The 19,213-nt window shown below is 49.9% G+C and overlaps 7 protein-coding genes across 7 annotated transcripts; 4 read left to right on the plus strand and 3 right to left on the minus strand.

Moving 5' to 3' along the window:
• Positions 1 to 110: 110 nt before the first annotated feature.
• Positions 111 to 905, plus strand: STEHIDRAFT_163739 (uncharacterized protein; the record flags this gene model as incomplete). Its single annotated transcript, XM_007311453.1, has 1 exon — positions 111 to 905. One exon carries the CDS (start codon positions 111 to 113, stop codon positions 903 to 905), a length of 795 nt encoding a protein of 264 aa, XP_007311515.1.
• Positions 906 to 1,441: 536 nt separating this feature from the next.
• STEHIDRAFT_69512 (uncharacterized protein) lies at positions 1,442 to 2,596 on the minus strand (the record flags this gene model as incomplete). The annotated part of the gene is made up of 1 exon (XM_007311416.1): positions 1,442 to 2,596. The coding sequence occupies one exon, from the start codon at positions 2,594 to 2,596 to the stop codon at positions 1,442 to 1,444; it is 1,155 nt and encodes a 384-aa protein (XP_007311478.1).
• A 60-nt stretch (positions 2,597 to 2,656) lies between these two features.
• STEHIDRAFT_41598 (uncharacterized protein) lies at positions 2,657 to 3,181 on the minus strand (the record flags this gene model as incomplete). Its single annotated transcript, XM_007311413.1, has 2 exons — positions 2,657 to 3,094; positions 3,149 to 3,181. Coding segments are annotated over 2 exons (471 nt in total), but the record flags the coding sequence as incomplete, so codon positions are not given.
• Positions 3,182 to 3,217: 36 nt separating this feature from the next.
• On the minus strand, positions 3,218 to 3,600 carry STEHIDRAFT_36669 (uncharacterized protein; the record flags this gene model as incomplete). The annotated part of the gene is made up of 2 exons (XM_007311410.1): positions 3,218 to 3,442; positions 3,499 to 3,600. Coding segments are annotated over 2 exons (327 nt in total), but the record flags the coding sequence as incomplete, so codon positions are not given.
• Positions 3,601 to 7,754: 4,154 nt separating this feature from the next.
• On the plus strand, positions 7,755 to 8,321 carry STEHIDRAFT_69606 (uncharacterized protein; the record flags this gene model as incomplete). Its single annotated transcript, XM_007311423.1, has 1 exon — positions 7,755 to 8,321. A coding segment is annotated over one exon (567 nt), but the record flags the coding sequence as incomplete, so codon positions are not given.
• Positions 8,322 to 8,787: 466 nt separating this feature from the next.
• STEHIDRAFT_116581 (uncharacterized protein) lies at positions 8,788 to 15,846 on the plus strand (the record flags this gene model as incomplete). Its single annotated transcript, XM_007311454.1, has 25 exons — positions 8,788 to 8,866; positions 8,917 to 9,492; positions 9,857 to 10,219; positions 10,285 to 10,942; positions 11,004 to 11,164; positions 11,224 to 11,337; positions 11,409 to 11,574; positions 11,637 to 12,033; positions 12,094 to 12,167; positions 12,232 to 12,451; positions 12,503 to 12,676; positions 12,731 to 13,113; positions 13,168 to 13,180; positions 13,331 to 13,445; positions 13,513 to 13,583; positions 13,640 to 13,841; positions 13,915 to 14,166; positions 14,221 to 14,286; positions 14,348 to 14,430; positions 14,478 to 14,825; positions 14,890 to 15,078; positions 15,143 to 15,304; positions 15,365 to 15,447; positions 15,509 to 15,601; positions 15,651 to 15,846. 25 exons carry the CDS (start codon positions 8,788 to 8,790, stop codon positions 15,844 to 15,846), a joined length of 5,238 nt encoding a protein of 1,745 aa, XP_007311516.1.
• A 477-nt stretch (positions 15,847 to 16,323) lies between these two features.
• STEHIDRAFT_163743 (uncharacterized protein) lies at positions 16,324 to 17,618 on the plus strand (the record flags this gene model as incomplete). Its single annotated transcript, XM_007311455.1, has 3 exons — positions 16,324 to 16,414; positions 16,469 to 16,651; positions 16,711 to 17,618. 3 exons carry the CDS (start codon positions 16,324 to 16,326, stop codon positions 17,616 to 17,618), a joined length of 1,182 nt encoding a protein of 393 aa, XP_007311517.1.
• Between the last annotated feature and the right edge of the window lie 1,595 nt (positions 17,619 to 19,213).

Raw genomic sequence — 19,213 nt, forward strand, 5'->3', positions numbered from 1 at the left:
GGCACCGACTACCCTCCCAGCCCTTTGCCCATTCCCCCAACGTCGCCCCGATCCACTTACGCTATCCTGCTCGCACGCCACCGAATAGCACTGGCCGTGTTCCACTTCCGATGGAGGTTCGGTACTCAGGCTATGTGTATGTGGACCAAGCGACCAACATTCTCTGTGCCAACACAACTTACGCGCCGATTCTTCCACCTTCCGAGGATTCCACAATCTACGTCGATGGCTACTGGGGTCGCAAGGACACTTCGCTGTACCCCCAACGATTCGACCACCACGCACCTTGGCTCCTCTACATCCCCATCTCCCACGAAGTTCTTCGACGACCTCTTCTTCCCGAAAATCGGCGCAACCTCTGGACTGCAGGCATGCTTCGTTCGGGGATGAAATCGACGCCTCTCATGTCGCCCCTCGAGAGTATCCTGGGCCCGCTTCGCGAGAAGCGCAACTCGATGAAGCAGACGGTTCCGAAATATTTTCGTCTGGTCCTCGAGCGTCGCACCCCATTAAACCGTGATGTCTGTGACTCCGATCTCCCTTCATTCGTCCTCGAGCGAGAGTTCCAGTTCTTCAACAGGCTCGTGGCGGGTGTTTATGGCTGGGAGCAGTTCATGCTGGTTATGCGAGCTCACAAGCGTGCCATGGTCGAGCTGAACGCATTCCTTTTCTGGGCGCAGGATGTGGAGTCATATCCGAAGCCTGTCTGTGATCATTGCAAGCGCTCTTTACGAGGGTCCATCTTTTCTATGGTTGACAGCGACGTCTTCCTTGCCTTCGCCCACATGACTGCCCCAGTTTATCTCATCTCTACGGACATCAGGAAATCACATTTTTGCTATATAGAAGCACACCTTCCTATTTGGAATTTGGCTGAGTTGATAGCCGGTGCCTGCCTGTCATAGATTGCCGGGTTTCTGAGACCGAGAATGATAGCCGGTATAGCTCCCATAGAACGGCCATCCGGGATGCACAACGCATTGACTATGTATCGTATGAAAACATGCAATATATAGGAATAATCTACCACAGTGTTTGATATGCGTACAGAGATGACCAACTGTTCAACCAAAAATGAGTAGATGAGTCAAGTATAGTATCAGTAGTCCATGTTCTAGGAATGGTAAGATGACGATCAAAATGTGGAGTAAGATGGCAAGCCTGGCGTATCTGGGAGAGGGGAATGATAGTACCCTGTCTTGTGCCATCAGTTCTGTGAGGTGGAATACTCAAACTATACATCTTGTGATATTTATCGGCAGCGGGAGTAAATTTAGTATACCACTCAACATATGCCAAGGTGCCCTTACTGGAACCAGGCCAGTGAGCAGGAACACCATATATAGTGGAAGGTAACTGGAATATAGCCTTGAGGCGCCCTGCCCTTGTACCTGTGCCAATACGATTAGCGGAACTTTTTTGATATGCACACAGTAGAAGATTACAAACCTTCAACTCCAGTAGCTTCAGCCTCTGGAGAATCAAGTACAATTACAGTGTCAAAACGAGAAGCTTGTTTACCTGTATGTGGCTTTGCTTTCACAACCTCGGTGTCCAAAGACGTGCCAAGAACCTCTGTATGGCCCAGCTCCACTCGTGACATAGTGAAGGTATAGTAAAGCTTCACTGAATCAAAGGGAAGACTCTTCGTGGCAATGTCCTTTTGAGAGGTACGCTGAATACTGTGTTTATTCACGAACTCCTTCAAAGCACGTTCAAAACCTGGCGCTGAATGTTTGGCTTCAATGGACTTGATTGAGGCGCTGGGTACATCTGGAGTACCTTTGATGGTGATCTCGCCAGTGCCAGTACGATCATGAGAGGAAGAAGAGGTGTCGGTGAGGAATGTGGAAGGAATGTGGCGTTTGATGTAATGTTCGTAGGTGGCCATCTTCTCTCGGCGTTCAAGCCAACGGACCATCTGGGGACGTTCGTCTCGATGATTAGTGGAACGCCAGGCTTCTTTAGCGAAGTCGATATGGAGTCGTTCAAACATTTCGGTATTGTAGTTGTCGGTCGTGCCAAAGAGACGTATAGATTCGATATAATGTAGGAGGGAGTGGAACTTGGGTATATTGAGATGTTCGCGTATGCCGAGTTTGATGAACACGTCCTTGTGTTTTTGAAAGGTGGCGAGAGCATCCTTCATGTAGCCAAGGGTTTCGGCGTTATGAGTGGGGTACTGGGCAAGGTAGATGAAGTCGAGAATTGAACGAAAGGCCAGAAGAGCTTGGTTAGATACGCGACCAACCAGACAGGCTAGGATAATCTTGGCCATGTCTTTTCGTTCACTGCCAGAGATCTGAGAAAGAGCAGATATGCCCTTCTTGAAGTGGCGTGTACCATGGAAAGGAGGAAGGGTGCGAATACGATGATCAAGCTCTTTGGGGCCAAGGATGTCAGTGGCCCAGGTAAGGATGTGAGCAAAGACGCCCTGATAGAGCTGGTGAAGAACATCTGGAGTGATGGAGAGATGAATATCGGCATAGGGGAGGTCGCGCCAGAATGGGTCATATACGCCACCGGATAAATCACTGGCCTGAGTCTTCTCCCAGTATTTGGAGCGTGTGGCGGACTCTTTCCGAGCTGTATCCATAATGTTAATTGTCCAAGTTGGTAAACGATGCTCGTATGGATGAGGATTCTGGAGATCGGATGAAGGGCAACGGCACTTGGGGCAAGTACCAGGTTTGGCGCAGGTGACAAGACACTGTTCCGGGTAGTCGGCAACATAGGCTGCAAGGAGAGGGTATATTCGCCGGACCCAACCGTCTGCACAGGTGATCTCAACGCCATGTGTGCCAGCTTGGACAAGTGGCTGGAGAATGTGGCGCATAGCCTCATGGAATAGACGTTGCCCTCGGGCCTTGGTCTCGTTTTTTGTTAGGTTATCAGAGTCAATTTTGTCGACAGGAAGGTAGCCGATGAGGATGCAGGCATGTTGTGATGGCTTTCGTCGTATGGAGCGAGGGATATTACCCAGAGTAAGATAGACTGGATAGGCTGATTTGTTACCGGAGAACTGTGTGAGATGAGTTTTGTCTGTGGCGATAATGACCGGTGCGATGGTGGCATCATCTGGAAGCTTATCCTGCTCATACAATTATTTAACGAACAACTCAGAAGATAATGTGAACAAAGCACTGACCTGTACTGTAGACCACCACACACCAGTCCACATCTCTGAGTATATTCGACTCTTTTTCGACTTGTCCGTAAAAACACGCTTTGGGCGATAGACAAGCTTGTCTGCTAGGGACGGGTCACCAAGGAGGGCTTTGACACCGTCGATGACGTCTCTGTATTGCACGGTGTAGTGATCGTTCGGCTGATCAGAGAAGACAATATCGCGAGTCGACCACGGTGCCTCACTAGGCATGGAATCAACGTGCTTATGTAGACCAGCAGCATTTCGGAAAGATAGCCCTAAGCTCTCAACAACCTGGAAGGTAAGACTGGGTAAGTATTGTGGTCACATCCATAGCATGAATGACGTACGCCTTCTATCTCTAAGAGACGGTCTAATTTCCCATTCCCTATTCCTTCCTCGATCGCCCACTTAGCAATACACCAGTCCCTTTTGGAAGCAAAGGGCGCCCAGACATTCCGTTGGTCTAAAGCGGCCTCTTCCTCATCGTCCATCCAAACTCCATCACGCTTCGCCTTCCTCTCAGCTTTCTGCCTCTCCTTCTGTCCTCTCTCTCGCTCTAAAGTATCGAAATGATCCTTCCAACGTTGATACACACTCTCTCCCAGTCTAATCCTCCTCCCTCCCTTCGCTGATTCCTCGACTAGTCGTTCATCTTCATCATCATCTAGACGCAGAGAGGTTGCCTTTCGTAGCGGTTCTGGGCCAGAAGTAGAGGGATGATTTGAACCCATAGATGATGGCTGAGCTGGCGGAGGGGGAGGGGGAGGAGGTGCTGGGACAAATCGGTAGTAGTCCTTAGTAAATTCATCATAAGCATCTTGTATGTCGGCCTCGTCGGGCTCATCGACCTCCACTCCGTCATTGCTATCCTCAAACCTGATCTCAGCTCCCTCAACTGGCCCATCTTCATCTGCTAATGGCATCGAACTCGAACCCCCGCTGCTACTCCCCTCTCCAACGTTCCTAATGTCTCCGGCCAGGCGTACCTCAGCGTTTGAACCCAGACTACTTCTTGCCCGTTTTCGCTTCCTCTGGTGACGTCTGCTTTGGTCTCCTTCATCCTGGACATCCTGCACTATGTCCATCACCTCACCCTTCTCCTCTACAGTCTCTCCTACACCCTCACCTATATCGTCAAAATCATAGTCCTCTACCTTTGCCTTCTGCTTCATCCATCGGCGACATTCCGGCTTTTGCTTCGTGTGAGACTCCAGACCTTTGACGGTTCCTAATACGCTTTTGCAGCAGCCACAGGTACGCTCAGCTATGCTGTTTAGCCGTTGTATCTCTTTGTACTGTATCTTCTGAGTCATGAGGGGTAGAGTCGAGGGGGATTGATTGCTATATGAGTGAATGGAGCGAGGTGTTGCTTTGGATGTTGCTTTGCGATGAGACGACGGCATCTAGTTCCACAGTTCAGCTAATTATGACCTAGATGCAGAAGAGCGACATACCTTAAAATCACGAAGGAGCCTGGCAGTCACAGAGGTTAGTGAAGAGTAGCTTAAGTATGTAGAAGAGAGTGAGTGAGAGAGTGTAGATCACATCGCGATAACACATATCGTGAGACAAGGAACAAAGAAGCCTTGTGTGGCACCAGTGTGGCACCCTTCCTGGACGTCCAGGAAACAATTTCAAATTCACCCACACTTCAAGAAATGACAAAACAAAAATAGATTGGGCTACTTGACGTCACAGTTCATCCTCAGAGCCAGAGGAGATCTCCCAAACCTCATGATCCTCTGCATTCTTCATCTTGGAGTGACTCAGCAGCTCCTCAAGTAACGCCAACCTAGTGCCACCCAAATCGCCCACCACTCGTCCCTTGAGCTCCTTCATCTCAAATCGATACTCCAGTGGCACACCTTCAGCATTCAGAGATCCATGGCGCAGATGTTGGATGAATAGGAGCGTGAATATTCCACAGTCAAAGAAATTGGCCTGAAAGGGGACCTGGTGAACGTCAGTATGGATTTGACTTATTCCAGCAATACGAACATAGTACTCACCTCCAAATGTGGCTCAATGGTCCAGAGCTCGAAATTGGGTGGCGACATGTCAAGCTGCTTCATGACTCGTGCAACAAACTTAGACAAAACCTAATTACAAGATTAGCAGATGGTCTAGGTAAGAGCGCAACCAAAACAAACCTTGATATACTTCCAATGTTGTGTCTTCGTTCTGTTCCCGATGTTCGTGTTCGCGTCGAATGTGGACTGTAGGCTGTCGTAGATAAGGATGCAGGTCTTGTGTATATCGATGTGGGCGACGATCCAGTGATTTCCGTGATCATGAATGGGGATGATGAAGCGCGTAGGAGGCTTGATACCTTCAAGTCGTTCGTACAGCTTGTCCACCTATGAGAATCAAAAATAAATTAATAATGAAGATACAACCCTGCCCAGAGAGAAACGCACGCGTCTGTGACCAGTCACGCGATACTTGAACACTTTCTCCCAGAGCATCTCCTGCTTCTCCCTCAACTCCTTCTTCGCCAACTCATCATCACCTACCCGCGCTAACTTCAACGTCCAGAATGATGTGGGAAAAATCACAACACCCTCCTCCACCGGGGGCTGCCATAAGACGCAAAAGAAATTGATGACATCGCCTGAAAGCCAGCCACCGGGCAACAGAGACTTCAGAGTAAACTCCTCTCTGTTCATCGTGAACGTGACATTGGAGCCCGCAGAGTTGATTTTCTGCGCCATACACAAGGCTCAGCATAAAATCCCAGAAGTTGACACATTATCTCATTGCAATTACCTTGATAAGGGTCGCTTTTACGGAGTCATCAGATGTAGGCACCCATTGGCCCTTTGTACGCCATGATAATATCTCCTCCTCGACCAGCAATACCAACAGCTGCAAAAATTGACAGACAGATTCTACAATGTCTGCGTTGCACCTGAGTATGCTAAACAGTGCTGCCGCTGGAGCCCAAAGGCAAACCACATCGCCTATCTCTGTCAGGACAGCCTGGCCTCGCATGAAAAATGCAGACCACTGATCACGTTTCTGCCGCACAACATCGATACCGCTGTTGTCGTGCAGCATCCCCTGAATATCCAGACGCCAAAGATGAAGGAACGCACGGCTGTCATCCTGGAATTTCTGATGCATGTCTCGTACTTCATGCTTTGCCAAGTCGTCGGACAATGCGTCGAGTTTCGTCTGGAGTTGTGTGATTGTGGCGTAGATGGACGACGGAATGGGTGTGCCGGAAGGAAGGCCAAGCAGGGGTGTAGATGAGAGGATCGTAGGGGGAAGAGTGATCGATGTAATTTTTGCTTTCTTTTTTGCCTTCCGTTTAGTTTCGGCCGCTTTCTGTTCAGCCTTGAGTACGCGAGGTGCCATGTCTGAGGCGTCCGAATTCTTGAACAGGTCCCTCTTCAATGCACGTTTCCTGCAAGCAAACAGCGAAGTCAGTGAGAATAAGAACACATATTATCACGGCGCACCTCGCTGCGATGGCATTCTTCCGGTCTTTCTGTTCACGGGTAAGCACATACGAGCTCATGGCTACGATCACAGGAGCAATTTATGAGAGCCCAGTGAGTCCTAGAAGAACCAGATAAAGATCAGAAAGCCAGACAACGAACCGAACTCAGAGTAAGGAGAAGAGGAACTTGAAGAGAGCCGTCCAGTGTTGCACGCGAAACACGAACGCGCAAGTCGAACGCAAGCCCAAGTCGAACGCAAGCGGAGAGTCAAAAGTGCCGCAGTGCCGAGAGCGAAACTCGGATGCTCGGCAGAATGGCTTCAATTCGTTCCCAAATTCGGAAACAAATTGAATCCATGAATATTTCGACGATTTTGAAGGCGGCCGCGCGCCGGTGAAAGCCGGCGGAGTTTAAATTCCGTCGCTTTCGCTCGTCGAACGCGTCGCGTCGTTACTCACGTCAACGCTCCTCTGCGCCGCCGCCGTCTGGCCCCAACGACACGACGAACTCGCTCCGAAACTCGGATAGGACGATTGGAGAGGTAGATGGATGCAGGAAGAGGTCGTCAGCGAGGGTGAAAGGCGAATAGGTGCGTGGCGCGACCCTAACGTGCATTCGTGTACTGACCTATATATTTTCCTCGCCTCTCGTCCCTCTCCCTTCCCTTCCCTCCACTCCCTTTCCCTTTCCTTCCCCCTCTTCCCTTCCACGAGACCACGCGTGCTCATCATACGTATCGGCGAACGCTAGGCTTCAACGTCAAGGCCTGCGTCACTCCCGCCCGACCTCGTCCTCCATCCTCCGCCGCATCCTCCGCAACCGCTCACCTCTACCTCCGCCGCAATCGTCGCCCTCTCCAACTCCGCCTCCCCCTACGCCGGCGCAATCGCAGATGGCGTAATCAGCGGCGTCATATTCCTCGTCGCCGTCCTCGGCTCTCTCATTTTTCGTTTACTCCGCGGTCGCCACCAACTCGCCCTAACCCCTCTCTCCTGTCGTATCTACGGCTCGCCCGGCGGTGCTATCGCGTCGTACGCGGCGCCAACGCTCCCGAACCAAACCCCTCACCGTCCCCTCCTCGTCCTCCATCGCGAACCGAAGTGTACGACGAACGAATGCTTGCTTGACCCTTTCGGGTCCCTGCATCTCGTTCGTTGTAGCTTCTCAAGAACGCGCATCAGGGTCTCCGATGGCTCTTCCACGCTGGTCTCCGAGGCCAGCAGGCCTTCCCCGTCCTCGCACTCGAGCCTAGTGTCGTCGAGGACTCGATCAAGGGTGGCAAGGGCTCACCCACGCCTATGTCGTCCGTCGTTGGCCCGTTGCTCAAGGACCTCGAGCCGCACTCCGCGAAGACGAACAAACACCTTCCTTCCAACTCTCAACTTCACATCTCCCTTCACAACGGCGCGAAAGCCTTCGTCGTCACTGGTCCTCCTCGTGCACTTTACAGTCTCGTTACCAGCCTCAGGAGGGTCAAGGCCCCGAGTGGCGTCGATCAGAGCAAGACGCCCTTCTCGCAGCGCAAGCCGGTCTTCTACGTCCGTTTCCTCGCTGTCGGAGTCCCATACCATAGTGAGCACTTGAAGGATGCGGTGAACAAGCTCTGCACGGAGGATTTGAAGGACGAGGAGTTGTGGGACGTGAAGGACCTGAAGATCCCGGTATTCCACACCGAAGATGGTACGTTTCTATCGATTCATTTTTTTTCTCGTTCGAGTACTGATTGATTCTATAGGCTATCCCCGTCGCGCATTCAGCCTAGCTCCCCCATTCAATCCATACCCTCCCACCACACAGCACCCTCATCCTCCCCCGACCCAATCCACGATCCGTCGCACCCCCACACCACGCGCAACAAACAACCTTCCGCGCCTGGCCTGGTTCTCACCCAATCCCCACAACCACACGACGAAATCGCTCCGAAACTCAGATAGGAGGATGAGAGAGGTAGAGAGGGGTAGGAAGAGGCAATCAGCTAGGTTGAAGGGCAAATAGGTACGCGGAACAACCGTACCGTCCCTTCGTGTACTGACTTGTATGCATTCGCCGCCTCTCACCTCCTTCTCTTCCCTTCCCTTCCCTTCTGTCTCCTCACTTTCATGAAACCACGCGTATTCACTGCGCGTATTGGCGACCGCTAGATTTTAACGTCAAGTCCCCGCGTCCCTCGTCCCCCATCGCAAACGGCCTCAGATGACGTCTTCGTCCACGATCAGCTCAAGCGAGTTGTCTAGGGCGGCTCCGTCGACTTCCGAGGCAACATCACCGTTACGTACGCTCAGAAGAACGAGAAGGTCTGCGTGGCGCTATCGTTCCACGCAGAGGTCCCGAACACGCCGCCCGGGCTGCTATCCCCCATCGCGCAATATGCGTTCTCGCCCATCCAGTCTAGCTCCGCCACTGGTTTCGGTGGACTCAAATCCACCAGATTGTCGCCGTTCAGCCCCGTGACACCTCCACGCCCCTCAACATCAGCCCCTCCGCACGCTCTTCTGCCTCCGGCTTTGGATCATCGTACGGCGAGGCGTGGACCCATTCGCGAATCCTCCACACCCGCTGCCACTTCCGGCTCCCTTACTAGCGCCTCCACCTCGACCGCAATCGTCGCCCTCTCCAACTCCGCCTCCTCCCACGCCCGCGCAATCGCAGAGGTCGTAATCGTCGGCCTCGTATTCCTCCTCGCCTTCCTTGGGCTCTCTCATCTTTCGTTTACTCCGCCGTCGCCACCACTATGGAACCGCCGAAGCATCTCGGGTCGGAGGCTGAGGGTAAGGCGTGGGTCAATTCCGTCATCGCCGTCTACGCCCAGTGTGCCGGTATCTCTCTTTCGTCTGGAGTCATTGCGGGTGGAGGTTGTCGAGTTGTACATGCGCTGCCTCAAGCGCGATCCCCCCGTTGGTGATTGTATTGCACCGGGACGTTGATGTAGTATTCAGCCCGTCTTAGAGATTCTCATATTGAGGCCCTGTGAGCCTAGTGTGTACCATATGTAGTTATCGTAGCCTGGAGAAAGTGTGAGAATATTATAAGTAATTTTGAGCATATGCGAGGCAAGTTCCTGGACGTCCAGGAAAACGTCACAAAGTGTGACGTAGTGTGACAACCCGTGAGCGGTGACTGCTCGCGTTGTCGCGACTTCTTGTTCGTTGTCCGAGCATACGCGTTCCGCTTGGGATGGGCAGTGTTGCACTAGATGGCCGCGCTGTACAGGCTATGCTCAACGCTTTGCACGATTTGTCACGAACTGGACCTTTACCTCTAGAATATCTTGAACTCAGACAAACCTTGCTGGATGCTCAACACCAAGCTACTTCATCCAGCTCTAATGCCTCCTCCCAGTCTCCTTCTTTGCCTTTTGTGCCTACCACTGCACGTACCTCTGGCTCTAATTCTAATGCTGCATCATTAAATATCTCAATCCTGGACCAAGATGCTTTAATATCTCATGGACTAGCCACTCCAGCTCCAAGCGGCTACTCGACTCGTCAATCTACTCCCATGATACACACTCAACAGTCAGCTCTACTTCAAACTGGCGTCTCAATCCAGTCATTGAGCACAGATAGTGATGTGCTGGGTCTCAGTGATCTCATCTGTCCTTTATCTCCGCTCTCAGACATAGAAGGTACGCAATATCGTACCCGCATCCTATTGCAAGGTTCTCAACTCTGCATATTATTCTAACCTCAGATATCATGTTCAATTCACCAACCTCTGAAGATATGGAGAGACCCGGCAGTGTTGAGGAAGAAGGCAGTGATCGTGAATACCAGCCAAGTGGGGATGAAGAGGAAGCTAGCTCAGATGCGTGCAAGGACTGTGTAGAGGATGAGAGTAGGAGGGAGAACAGCTCTGGGAATAAGAGGAAGAGAAGTGGGAAGGGGAAGGGGAAGGGGAAGGGGAAGGGGAAGGGGAAGGGGAAGGGGAGCAGGAAACGGAGGAGAGCAGACGAGGGTAGTGAAGATGATGATGATGGTACTGGTGCAGGGCCTGGAGATTGGATGCCGTACTGGCACCCAGACTGCAAGCGTAATGGACATCGATATGTTTCGCTTCAAAAGATGGGGGAGATTCAGTGGACGAGGAAAGAGAAGGTGGAGATGATGAGGACTGGTGGCCTGAAAGGAGTGGTCGGACTTATGGGAGCAGGATTTGGAGGCGAGGGGTGGGCCACAACGGTGGACTCATGGGCGACAGCTGTGGCGAATGCAGGAGAATTTGAGAGTCTGGCTGAGGGAGTTAGTTTTCCGATTCTCATTCGACGGTGCTCTGCTGCCATACAAAAGGGTATAGCTGCTTCATTCTTCTCCATGGTCAGCTATGTGCAGCTCTTTCTGAAGGCAATAAGGTAAGTACCATATCGATTTTCTGGAAGGGCAGTACATGACTATGTTTACTCTTGGGAGCAGTCTTCGTACCATTCAAGGTCAAACTCAGCTTCTACCTGTCCGTGAACTATGGGCTAGGGAGGTAGAGATATTGAAGAGTCCAACATTTGAACCGCCTTCGCATCGGACCTTTGAAGACTGGTGTACTTTAGGTGGCAAGTACGCCACAGTGGCAGCGGGCGGTAAGTCTTATCCTCATTGTCTTCAGATACACAGCACGATTGAAACGACGCATGTGAAGGTACTATTTATGCCCTACTGGTATTAGCGGGACAAGATTTGTACGTCTCTATGGGGAAGATAGAAGGCTTAACGCATCGTACCCTGGCTAACGCTCTGAGATCACCAGATAATTGTAAGTTGTGCATCTCTTTCTTCCTTGCATGTTTCTATTGGATTAACACAATGCATACACGGTTTCTACAGCGCCTGATACTGGAACAATCATAAGAAATGTGATCATCCCGGCAATCATACGCCTGCGTAGCCTGATCCATTTGAGTATCCCTGATGTCAACGACACCACAGGGCAGGATGTAGATTGTGGAGACATTGCTGCTTCAGATACCAAGCTGGGTATTGCATCCTACAAGTATGCTGACTTTTATCTATTTCACTTTAATCGAAATACTTATAGATCTCTTACTCTTGTAGCGATATCAAGTTTGTGGAACGTAACATGGAACTGTGGCGCACTTTCAGCAGTCCTCCTAACTCCTGGGCGACTAGAAGACTCTACATCAGTTCCTCATCAAATGTTCAGCTTTCTTCTCCTCCCCTAAACACTCAGCTTTCCTCGTCTATCCCCACTACCACCTGTGAAACACCTTCAGCTGATCCTCTCCTTCCTTCTGCAATGACGGGTCCACGACAGCGAGTGCCACCATCTTACCTCGAGGTTCTGAATACGAGATACGATCCCATAGCTAAAGCCAACGCTAAGCCTATGGAGGTTTCGGAAAGAGCGATGAATCTGGACAACACCCTACGTGAACAGGCAAGGGCTGAGGAGGGTTTGGTCATTGAAGATTTTACTGAGCTCAAGAGGCTTGTATGTGTCTTTCTGATCGTCTCTTGATTAATTGTACTGACGGTTTCTATGTTTAATCAGATCCAAACATTTTATGATGAAGATGGGGTCAAGAGGGAAGGGGAATACTTGCGTCCTACTCGAGACAGCCTTCCGTATGTATCAGTGATTTTTATGCTAGGGATGTTGTGGCGACGGTGTCTTATTGATGGATTCCAGGAACTTTCTTCGTATCAATGATGTTCATGGCAACCTTCTGGCATTCTTCTGCAAGGGCATGCCGGAAGTGTTGCGATCAACTCTTTACTCCAATCTCAAGGCTATGTTTGGCGATCTTCAATCACTAATTTGGCTGGATACCAAGAAGGCTAGAGATGAAGGAAGGCCAGTCTCCTTTCAGACTCTACATTGGTGCTGGTGGGCTAGGTACTGCACTCAGGTATGTCTACGTTACTGTAATCTCATAGTGATTAATCTCATATATGTTCAGGGAGATGACGCGTTGAAAGATGTCCATCCTCTTCAGCAGCAGAGAGAAGGTACAACACGTACCAACTACACCCAGCTCACACCGTATCCTTCTAAGGACATGGAAGAGTACAGAGACCTTTATGATCGGGGAAAAGCCTTGTTCAAGCCTGTTTTTGAGTGGATTCAGGATGTGGTATGTCTTACTCAATCCATTTTGGGCGCATACTGAGTGGCTCCTTTTCTCCAGTTCTACCAGTGTCTACCTGAAGAATACGATGGCATGCAGGTATATGCTGAGCTTATTCCCAGCTCTAACCGTTCTGCTGTCGATCCTTGGTGTGGCTGGGTACTCAACTTGAATGTTATGACGCGCATTCACCGTGACAATGGTGATGTTGGCTTGTGTGCAGATGGCGTTATTACTAGCCCAGACTATGTTGGAGGCGATTTGTGTTTAGCTCAGCCAGGACTTATTCTTCCTCTTCTAAATGGGGACTTTTCTTTCTTTACCTCTATGAGTACTGATCACTTTAATTTGGATTACAAGGGGGAGAGGTGCTCGTATGTCTTCCAGACTTGCAAGGAGTTCAAGTCATGGGAAGAGGATCGCCATGGTTGGAAGGATAATAAGTTTATGACTTAGACATGTTTATTCTGTATTTATTTCTCTGACCTAGCATCTAGCTGCCTTTATAATGTGCGTATCATATGCCTGCTCTATACATATGTGGCCCATTGTGGCGTATTTGTTCCATGTTTGTTGTTTGCCTTTATTTGTCTCATGTTGCTATTCTGCCAGCAAGGCGCGTCGCTTTTCTTCCTTCCCTCCTTCCTTTGCTTTCTCCAGTTTATCTCTGTTGTTTATCCAGAGGATTTCTCTAACTGCCCTATGTCTGGAAAATCGAAAGTGAAGCAAGGCAAGGCTGCTGCTGGCTCTACACCCGGACGCAGCACTCGCAATGGTCAGTCTCTGTCTTCTATCTCATCAGGATCAGCGTGTGAGCCATCATAACTAACTACATTTTCTAGCCAAGAAGCTAGAGGTTGGTCTTCCTTTGGTCTCACAGAGGGCTACCCGCTCCAAGGACGCCAATGAGCAGGTCAGTGTCTACCCACTCATCAAGAAAGTCCACCTCTGAATGACGCTTGCATGTAGGCTGAAGAAGCTGCGCCGGCGCCCTCAAAGGCGGGCACCAACAAGAGGAAGGCTCCTTCTTCAGCCGCCGCCCCCCCGGCAAAGAAGTCCGTCAAGAAGACTGTAGCTCCACCGACACCGGATCCTACACCCGCCACAAAACCGCTTACCGCTGTCCAGAGACGAAAGATCGAGGAGAAGGCGCAGGAGCAGAGGCGTAAAGGTTTAATTCCTTTCCTTTCCTTTCCTCGCTTCACTGGCTTCTATATCTTACTTATTAACATCTTCACATATAGAGATACAGGAAGCCAACCGTACGCTTATGGCAGATGACGCTGATGCTCAGCAAGTCGAGGATGAGGACGACAACAATGGCCCTCCTCCCAACCAGCTTCAACAGGCTAAGTACAGGCGTAAGTCGAAGTCCAAGGACCTTACGCCAACTCCGTCCGAATCCGATGCAGGCATAGAGCTCAGCTCGGACACGGAGATTGATGGAGAAGATGAGGAGAATGCCCTTGGCCATCGTCTCGAGGCTAGCATGCAGGGTAAGTATGGTACATTCTTTGTTCATATATATCTTTGTGCTGATATTGGGCAAGCCCTCGACGAGGAAATTGATCAACTAGACGATGATAATTCTATGGATTTCGATGGTGACGCGGAAGGTGCGCCTACTTCACTTGATCCATCTTACTTCTCTTACTCATGTATGCTTTTATGCCCCAGAGGAAGAACAGCAGGAAGATGCGGACCAGGATGAAGTAAAAGAAAAGAAGGAAAAGGTTCAGGATGACCCGTTTGCCAACGACGTAAGTCATTCTGCTCATGTCTGTGCATTACTGATATATTCTGCCAGATTATGGATCTCCCTGTCCAGGCGAAACAGCCCAAGGGCTCTAAGTCCTCTAAGACTGTGGTGGCACCAGACGTCACCCCAATCGCCACCTCCGCCACCTCCGCCACATCTTATGTTATCCAGGTTGCCGGTGACAAGAACCCGTTCACAAAGGAGGCTTTCACTCTTTCACGTTCTGCGTGGAACCGCTTCCGCGTTTACATCCAGCTCGTGAACGCATTCCCGCGGAGTGATGCTCGTCGTCGCATTATTATAGAGCTGATCAGAGACCTTGTCCTTCACGTATCCAGCTATCGTTACGTCTGGAAGCGACTTGCATCTGATCATCGTTATCTTATGGTCAATTATGTATGTCTCTTTCTCTTTCCTCATTGTTTCTGGTAGTTTCTAACTTATGTTGTCTCTACGCTAGACGTGGAAAGCAGCTTCGCAGGTACGGGGAGAGTGGAAGATGTCTGCTCTCCCCATCGTCAAGGACCAGTACTTCAAGGGCTACATGAATGACGCAAACTGGAAGGAACGTCAGGCCCTAGCAAAGTGGTTGCTAGGAGATAACCCAAAGAAAGCTGATGTCTTCGTCTTTGGGACGATAGATTATGAGGTACGCCACATCAGTGCCACCATCAAGACTTTTTCTATCTTATGTTTGCCTTATTTATCTTCAGGGTGACCGCTCATGGAACTGGCAGACCATGTATCAGCACAGTTCCATCAGTGAACTCATCAAGTATCAATGCTTTCAGCGTGGCAATGAGCCGGACGGCCTTCGCAACATGGAAGAGTTCAGTAAGATGACACTTCCTCTGGTCGCGTTAGCTTGTACCGTCGTACGTGTCCCATTTCCCTTTGTCTTTCATTACTTCCTTTTGACTAACTTGTTATATTAGATTGAGAACTGTATCCGTGGTTACGTCGAGACTGGTATTTATGGGCGTGGCATTCAGTTTGACGATCGTAATAATGCGTTAAGGTAAGTATTCTATCTCTACTCAATGCCAATGACCTTTTTCTTATCTTTGCCTGGTATTTAGGTATCACTATCACCTGGGACGCATCCAGTCCTTTGAACAGAGGTCCGACAACTTTATAGCCTGGTCATATAGCCTTGTCTACAAGGACATCTTGTACGTTTTCTCGTTTTGTGTATAGTCCAGACTCTGACTAGAGATTTAGAAAATCTCTTGACTTGGGGTATCTCCAGGCAAATGCGAACGACGACCTTGACGAGGTTGACTACGAGGCTCTGAGGAACGTGCCTCGTGTTGATCCTGATGCCCGTCCTGCTCCCGATCAGGGTGAGGGTGAGGCACAGGCTCAGGAGGCTCATGATCCAGAAGGTGTGGCTGCTGCTCAAGAGGTCCTGGCATAGACGTGTTGTGTTCCTTTTTTTGTGTTGTCTTTGTTGCCTGATGTGATCTTCTCGTCTGCTATGATGTTTTCTTGCTTGCTCTTTTTTGAATGTCATATGAATGTCTGCTATTGGATATTGGTGTGATGTGATCCTCTGGTATGTGCCACCTGTCCTGAGGGGTAGTACAGGAGTAGAGCTACCTCCCTAATTATAGCAACTACTTTAGGTATCATCACACTGCTGCCTATTATAGCACTCATTGAAGAGCACAGAATAGAATAGCAATGGATGCAACCATTCTTCTCATTGCAATCAACAGCCTTAGAGAATTTATAAGTAGAGCAGCTATGGGTGCTATGGGGAAAAATGAATGCTATCAAATTTGGGATAGATACCCCACCTTGCTATCACAGCTCCACATGCTAGAGCCCATTTTTGGGCTATGATACTGCTGAAGACCCTTGATAGGACTCATAGCAAAGTATGCATTTCCTGATGGAAATTCCTCCCGCTGTTCCTCCATTTCCGAAGTTGGATTGGTCTCCTTGGCGTAATAAGGTCGCGGTTGAGAGCATAGCTACAAGCAGTAAGCCAGGGTGTTTATTTTCTTCGTGCTCTTACTGATAGTATATTTTTTCAGATGATTGGCAGAAGCTCAACAAGATCTTCTATCCGCCTCGTGGCTCGGATGGTTTGGCTTTCGAACGGGAGGCTCGAGGAGTAGCTGTTCGCACCGATCTGGCAGCACCAACACCCCAGCTTTTCAACCGCAAGCAAAACATTCAAAAGAGGCTGGCTAACTTCCAGCTGGAGAAGCTTCATGGTATGTTTTCTTTTTCAGTATCTGTCTATTGATATATTTTAACTTTGACTTGCTCTCAGCTGTCAATCGGGTGAGAAAGGCTCCGAGGGACAATAACATCATGCGGCTCCTCAATCGCCCCGAGGATCCTGAAGCTTTCAACTCCAACCTCGCTTCTGCTTGGAAACGCTCCAAGTTGCCCGACTGGTTTCCTCATCCGTACCACGGCTACGAGAACCTCAAGATCTATGTCTCTCACTCAAACTTGAAGCCTAAGAAGGCTGCACAGACCTTTTGGACGCCACCTTTTGAGATTTTCCTCTGCGGCGACAAACCCAAAACGATCCTGGCTCGGTGGAAGTTTTTGATCATGTTTCGTGGCGAAATTCTCAACCACCTTATCCTCTCCCTTCGTGATCCCGCGGTCCACCCACTCACCAAGAAAGAATGGCGCGCCATCTCTTCCGGTGCCGAATTCCGGTTCCAGTGGCCAAAGGAGAAATCCTTCCCCGCCTTCGACCCTACTCACTATTGGCGTGCGGGTCTCATTCCGCTTTTCGCCACAGAGGCTACCACTAGTGCCAAGGAGGCGGTTCGTACACTGGGAGATGGAGCGCGGGTCATCCTGCCGGATATGCTCAGCTGTGATTGTGAGGTGGATGTAATTGACTGGGAGAAGGACCAGAAGCTCAAGATCAGCCTCGCTCTCCTATTTGCTGAAGTCGCTTTGCTTCATGAGTTTGCGCTAATCGACCCCGACCTGACACGTGAGTATGGTGAGCCTCCGGAGCGTACCAATTTACCTTTGCTTGGAAACCTGCCTGACCATCTCATGAACAATTCAACTTTCGTCGAGAGGATGGCTTTACTCTGCCAGGTTGTTTGGTATGGAGGTCAGACTGAGCTCCGTGGTTGGGAGCGTAAGGACTTTGATGACCGGAAGAACTGGGTCTGGCACGTATCTTGCTACCTGGAGCCATTATGGTGAAAGCATGAGCATCTGAAGGGGGAGAAGATGTATCTGCTTCATGTCGATAGGGTTACTCCGGAGATCGTGGCCTCCCTTGAGGACGGTGATAGTTCTGCACTCCACAAGATCGAGATGTCGTTGCTTGTCTTTTGGTCGACTGCCCTCCAGCGTGACTTTGGTATCCTTCATACTCCTTTTTTTTCTTCCCCTGGTGTCGATTTGGATAGATTTACTTGTCTTGTCCATCGTCAATAAGCTTTTTTTCTCATTTTCCCTTTTTCTATATCTCTCGGACTTCGTTTTTACTTTGTGTGACTGTTTCTTGTTGTTTGGATGTCGTTGTCGCTATGTACTCTTATATCTGTCTTCTTTTGCTGTTTCTTGTATGCCTGGACGGCGAGTCTACGCTTCCTCTATCTCCCTTGCTGGTGAGTCCATCTGTTTTCTAACTCCTTACTTTTTTTTTACTAACTCTATGTCCTTATAGTGCTCTCCAATCCAGCTCTTCTGTATGTTACATTGTGCTAATAACATGCCCGCTCGGCCCTGTACTCTATGCTCTGGCTGGCGTGGACTTCTCTCTTTGCCTCTTTACTCAAGACCCGCGTGTATACCCGTAAGTACCTCCAACTACTTGTGCTGATGACTGACTCGTAAGTACCCATGCCAGTGCGAGTACCTGTATCCGTAGATACAAGTACCTGTTCCCACGGATGCCACCCCGGATAGAGGTGTGGCCTCCGAGGGAACAGGTACTTGTTCCCACGGATACAGGTACTCGTACGGATATAATCGTGGTGAGCCCTGCTACCGGAGCCGTTTATGATCCACACCGACCACTTGAACCTAGAGCATTGGAAATCCCCTCAGAATATGAACAGGAGGCAAGCACATTGGCATTTGTACTTGAGCCGGTTCGATTATCGTATTGTTCACAAACCGGGCAAGACAATGCACCTCTCTGATCCGCTCTCTCGGCAGTTTGAAGTCAAGGACTCCGAAGACAACCAAGGGATAACCATGCTCAAACCAGAACACTTCATACATAGTGTGACAGTAGCTCTAAGCGAAACAGACTTAGAACGAAGAATACGCGAAGCTAGCATTAGAGAAGCAGAAGTCCTATCTACACTTAAAAGCATGATTCGCTCTTCGCCACAGTCGTTAGCTAGAGGAGTCCCAGACTGGGAGGAAATAGATGGCCTTACATATTATCAGGACAGGCTCTATATCCCGAAAGATGGAGACTTGCGCACGGAGTTTCTAAAGTTGGTTCATGACCATCCAGCTGCAGGACATCCAGGTCGAAACGCCACATATGAACTCGCTTCAGAGCAGTTCTGGTGGCCTGGAATGTCAGCAATGGTGGCCAAATATGTGGAAGGTTGTGATAGGTGCGCAAGAATGAAGGAGTCCATACGGCCGACGAGGTCGGTTGTCCCACTAGAAGTACCAACTCGACCCTGGGAGGTAGTCGGCATAGACCTCATCGGTCCATTACCAGAATGTCAAGGATATAATGCAGTCCTGACATATGTCGACCACTACACTGGACAAGTCAGACCAGTTCCTACCAGGACAGAAGTAACAGCAGAAGGAGTCAGAGATTTACA

This window comes from Stereum hirsutum (genome assembly GCF_000264905.1).
Source record: "Stereum hirsutum FP-91666 SS1 unplaced genomic scaffold STEHIscaffold_27, whole genome shotgun sequence".
Classification (NCBI taxonomy): Eukaryota; Fungi; Basidiomycota; class Agaricomycetes; order Russulales; family Stereaceae; genus Stereum; species Stereum hirsutum.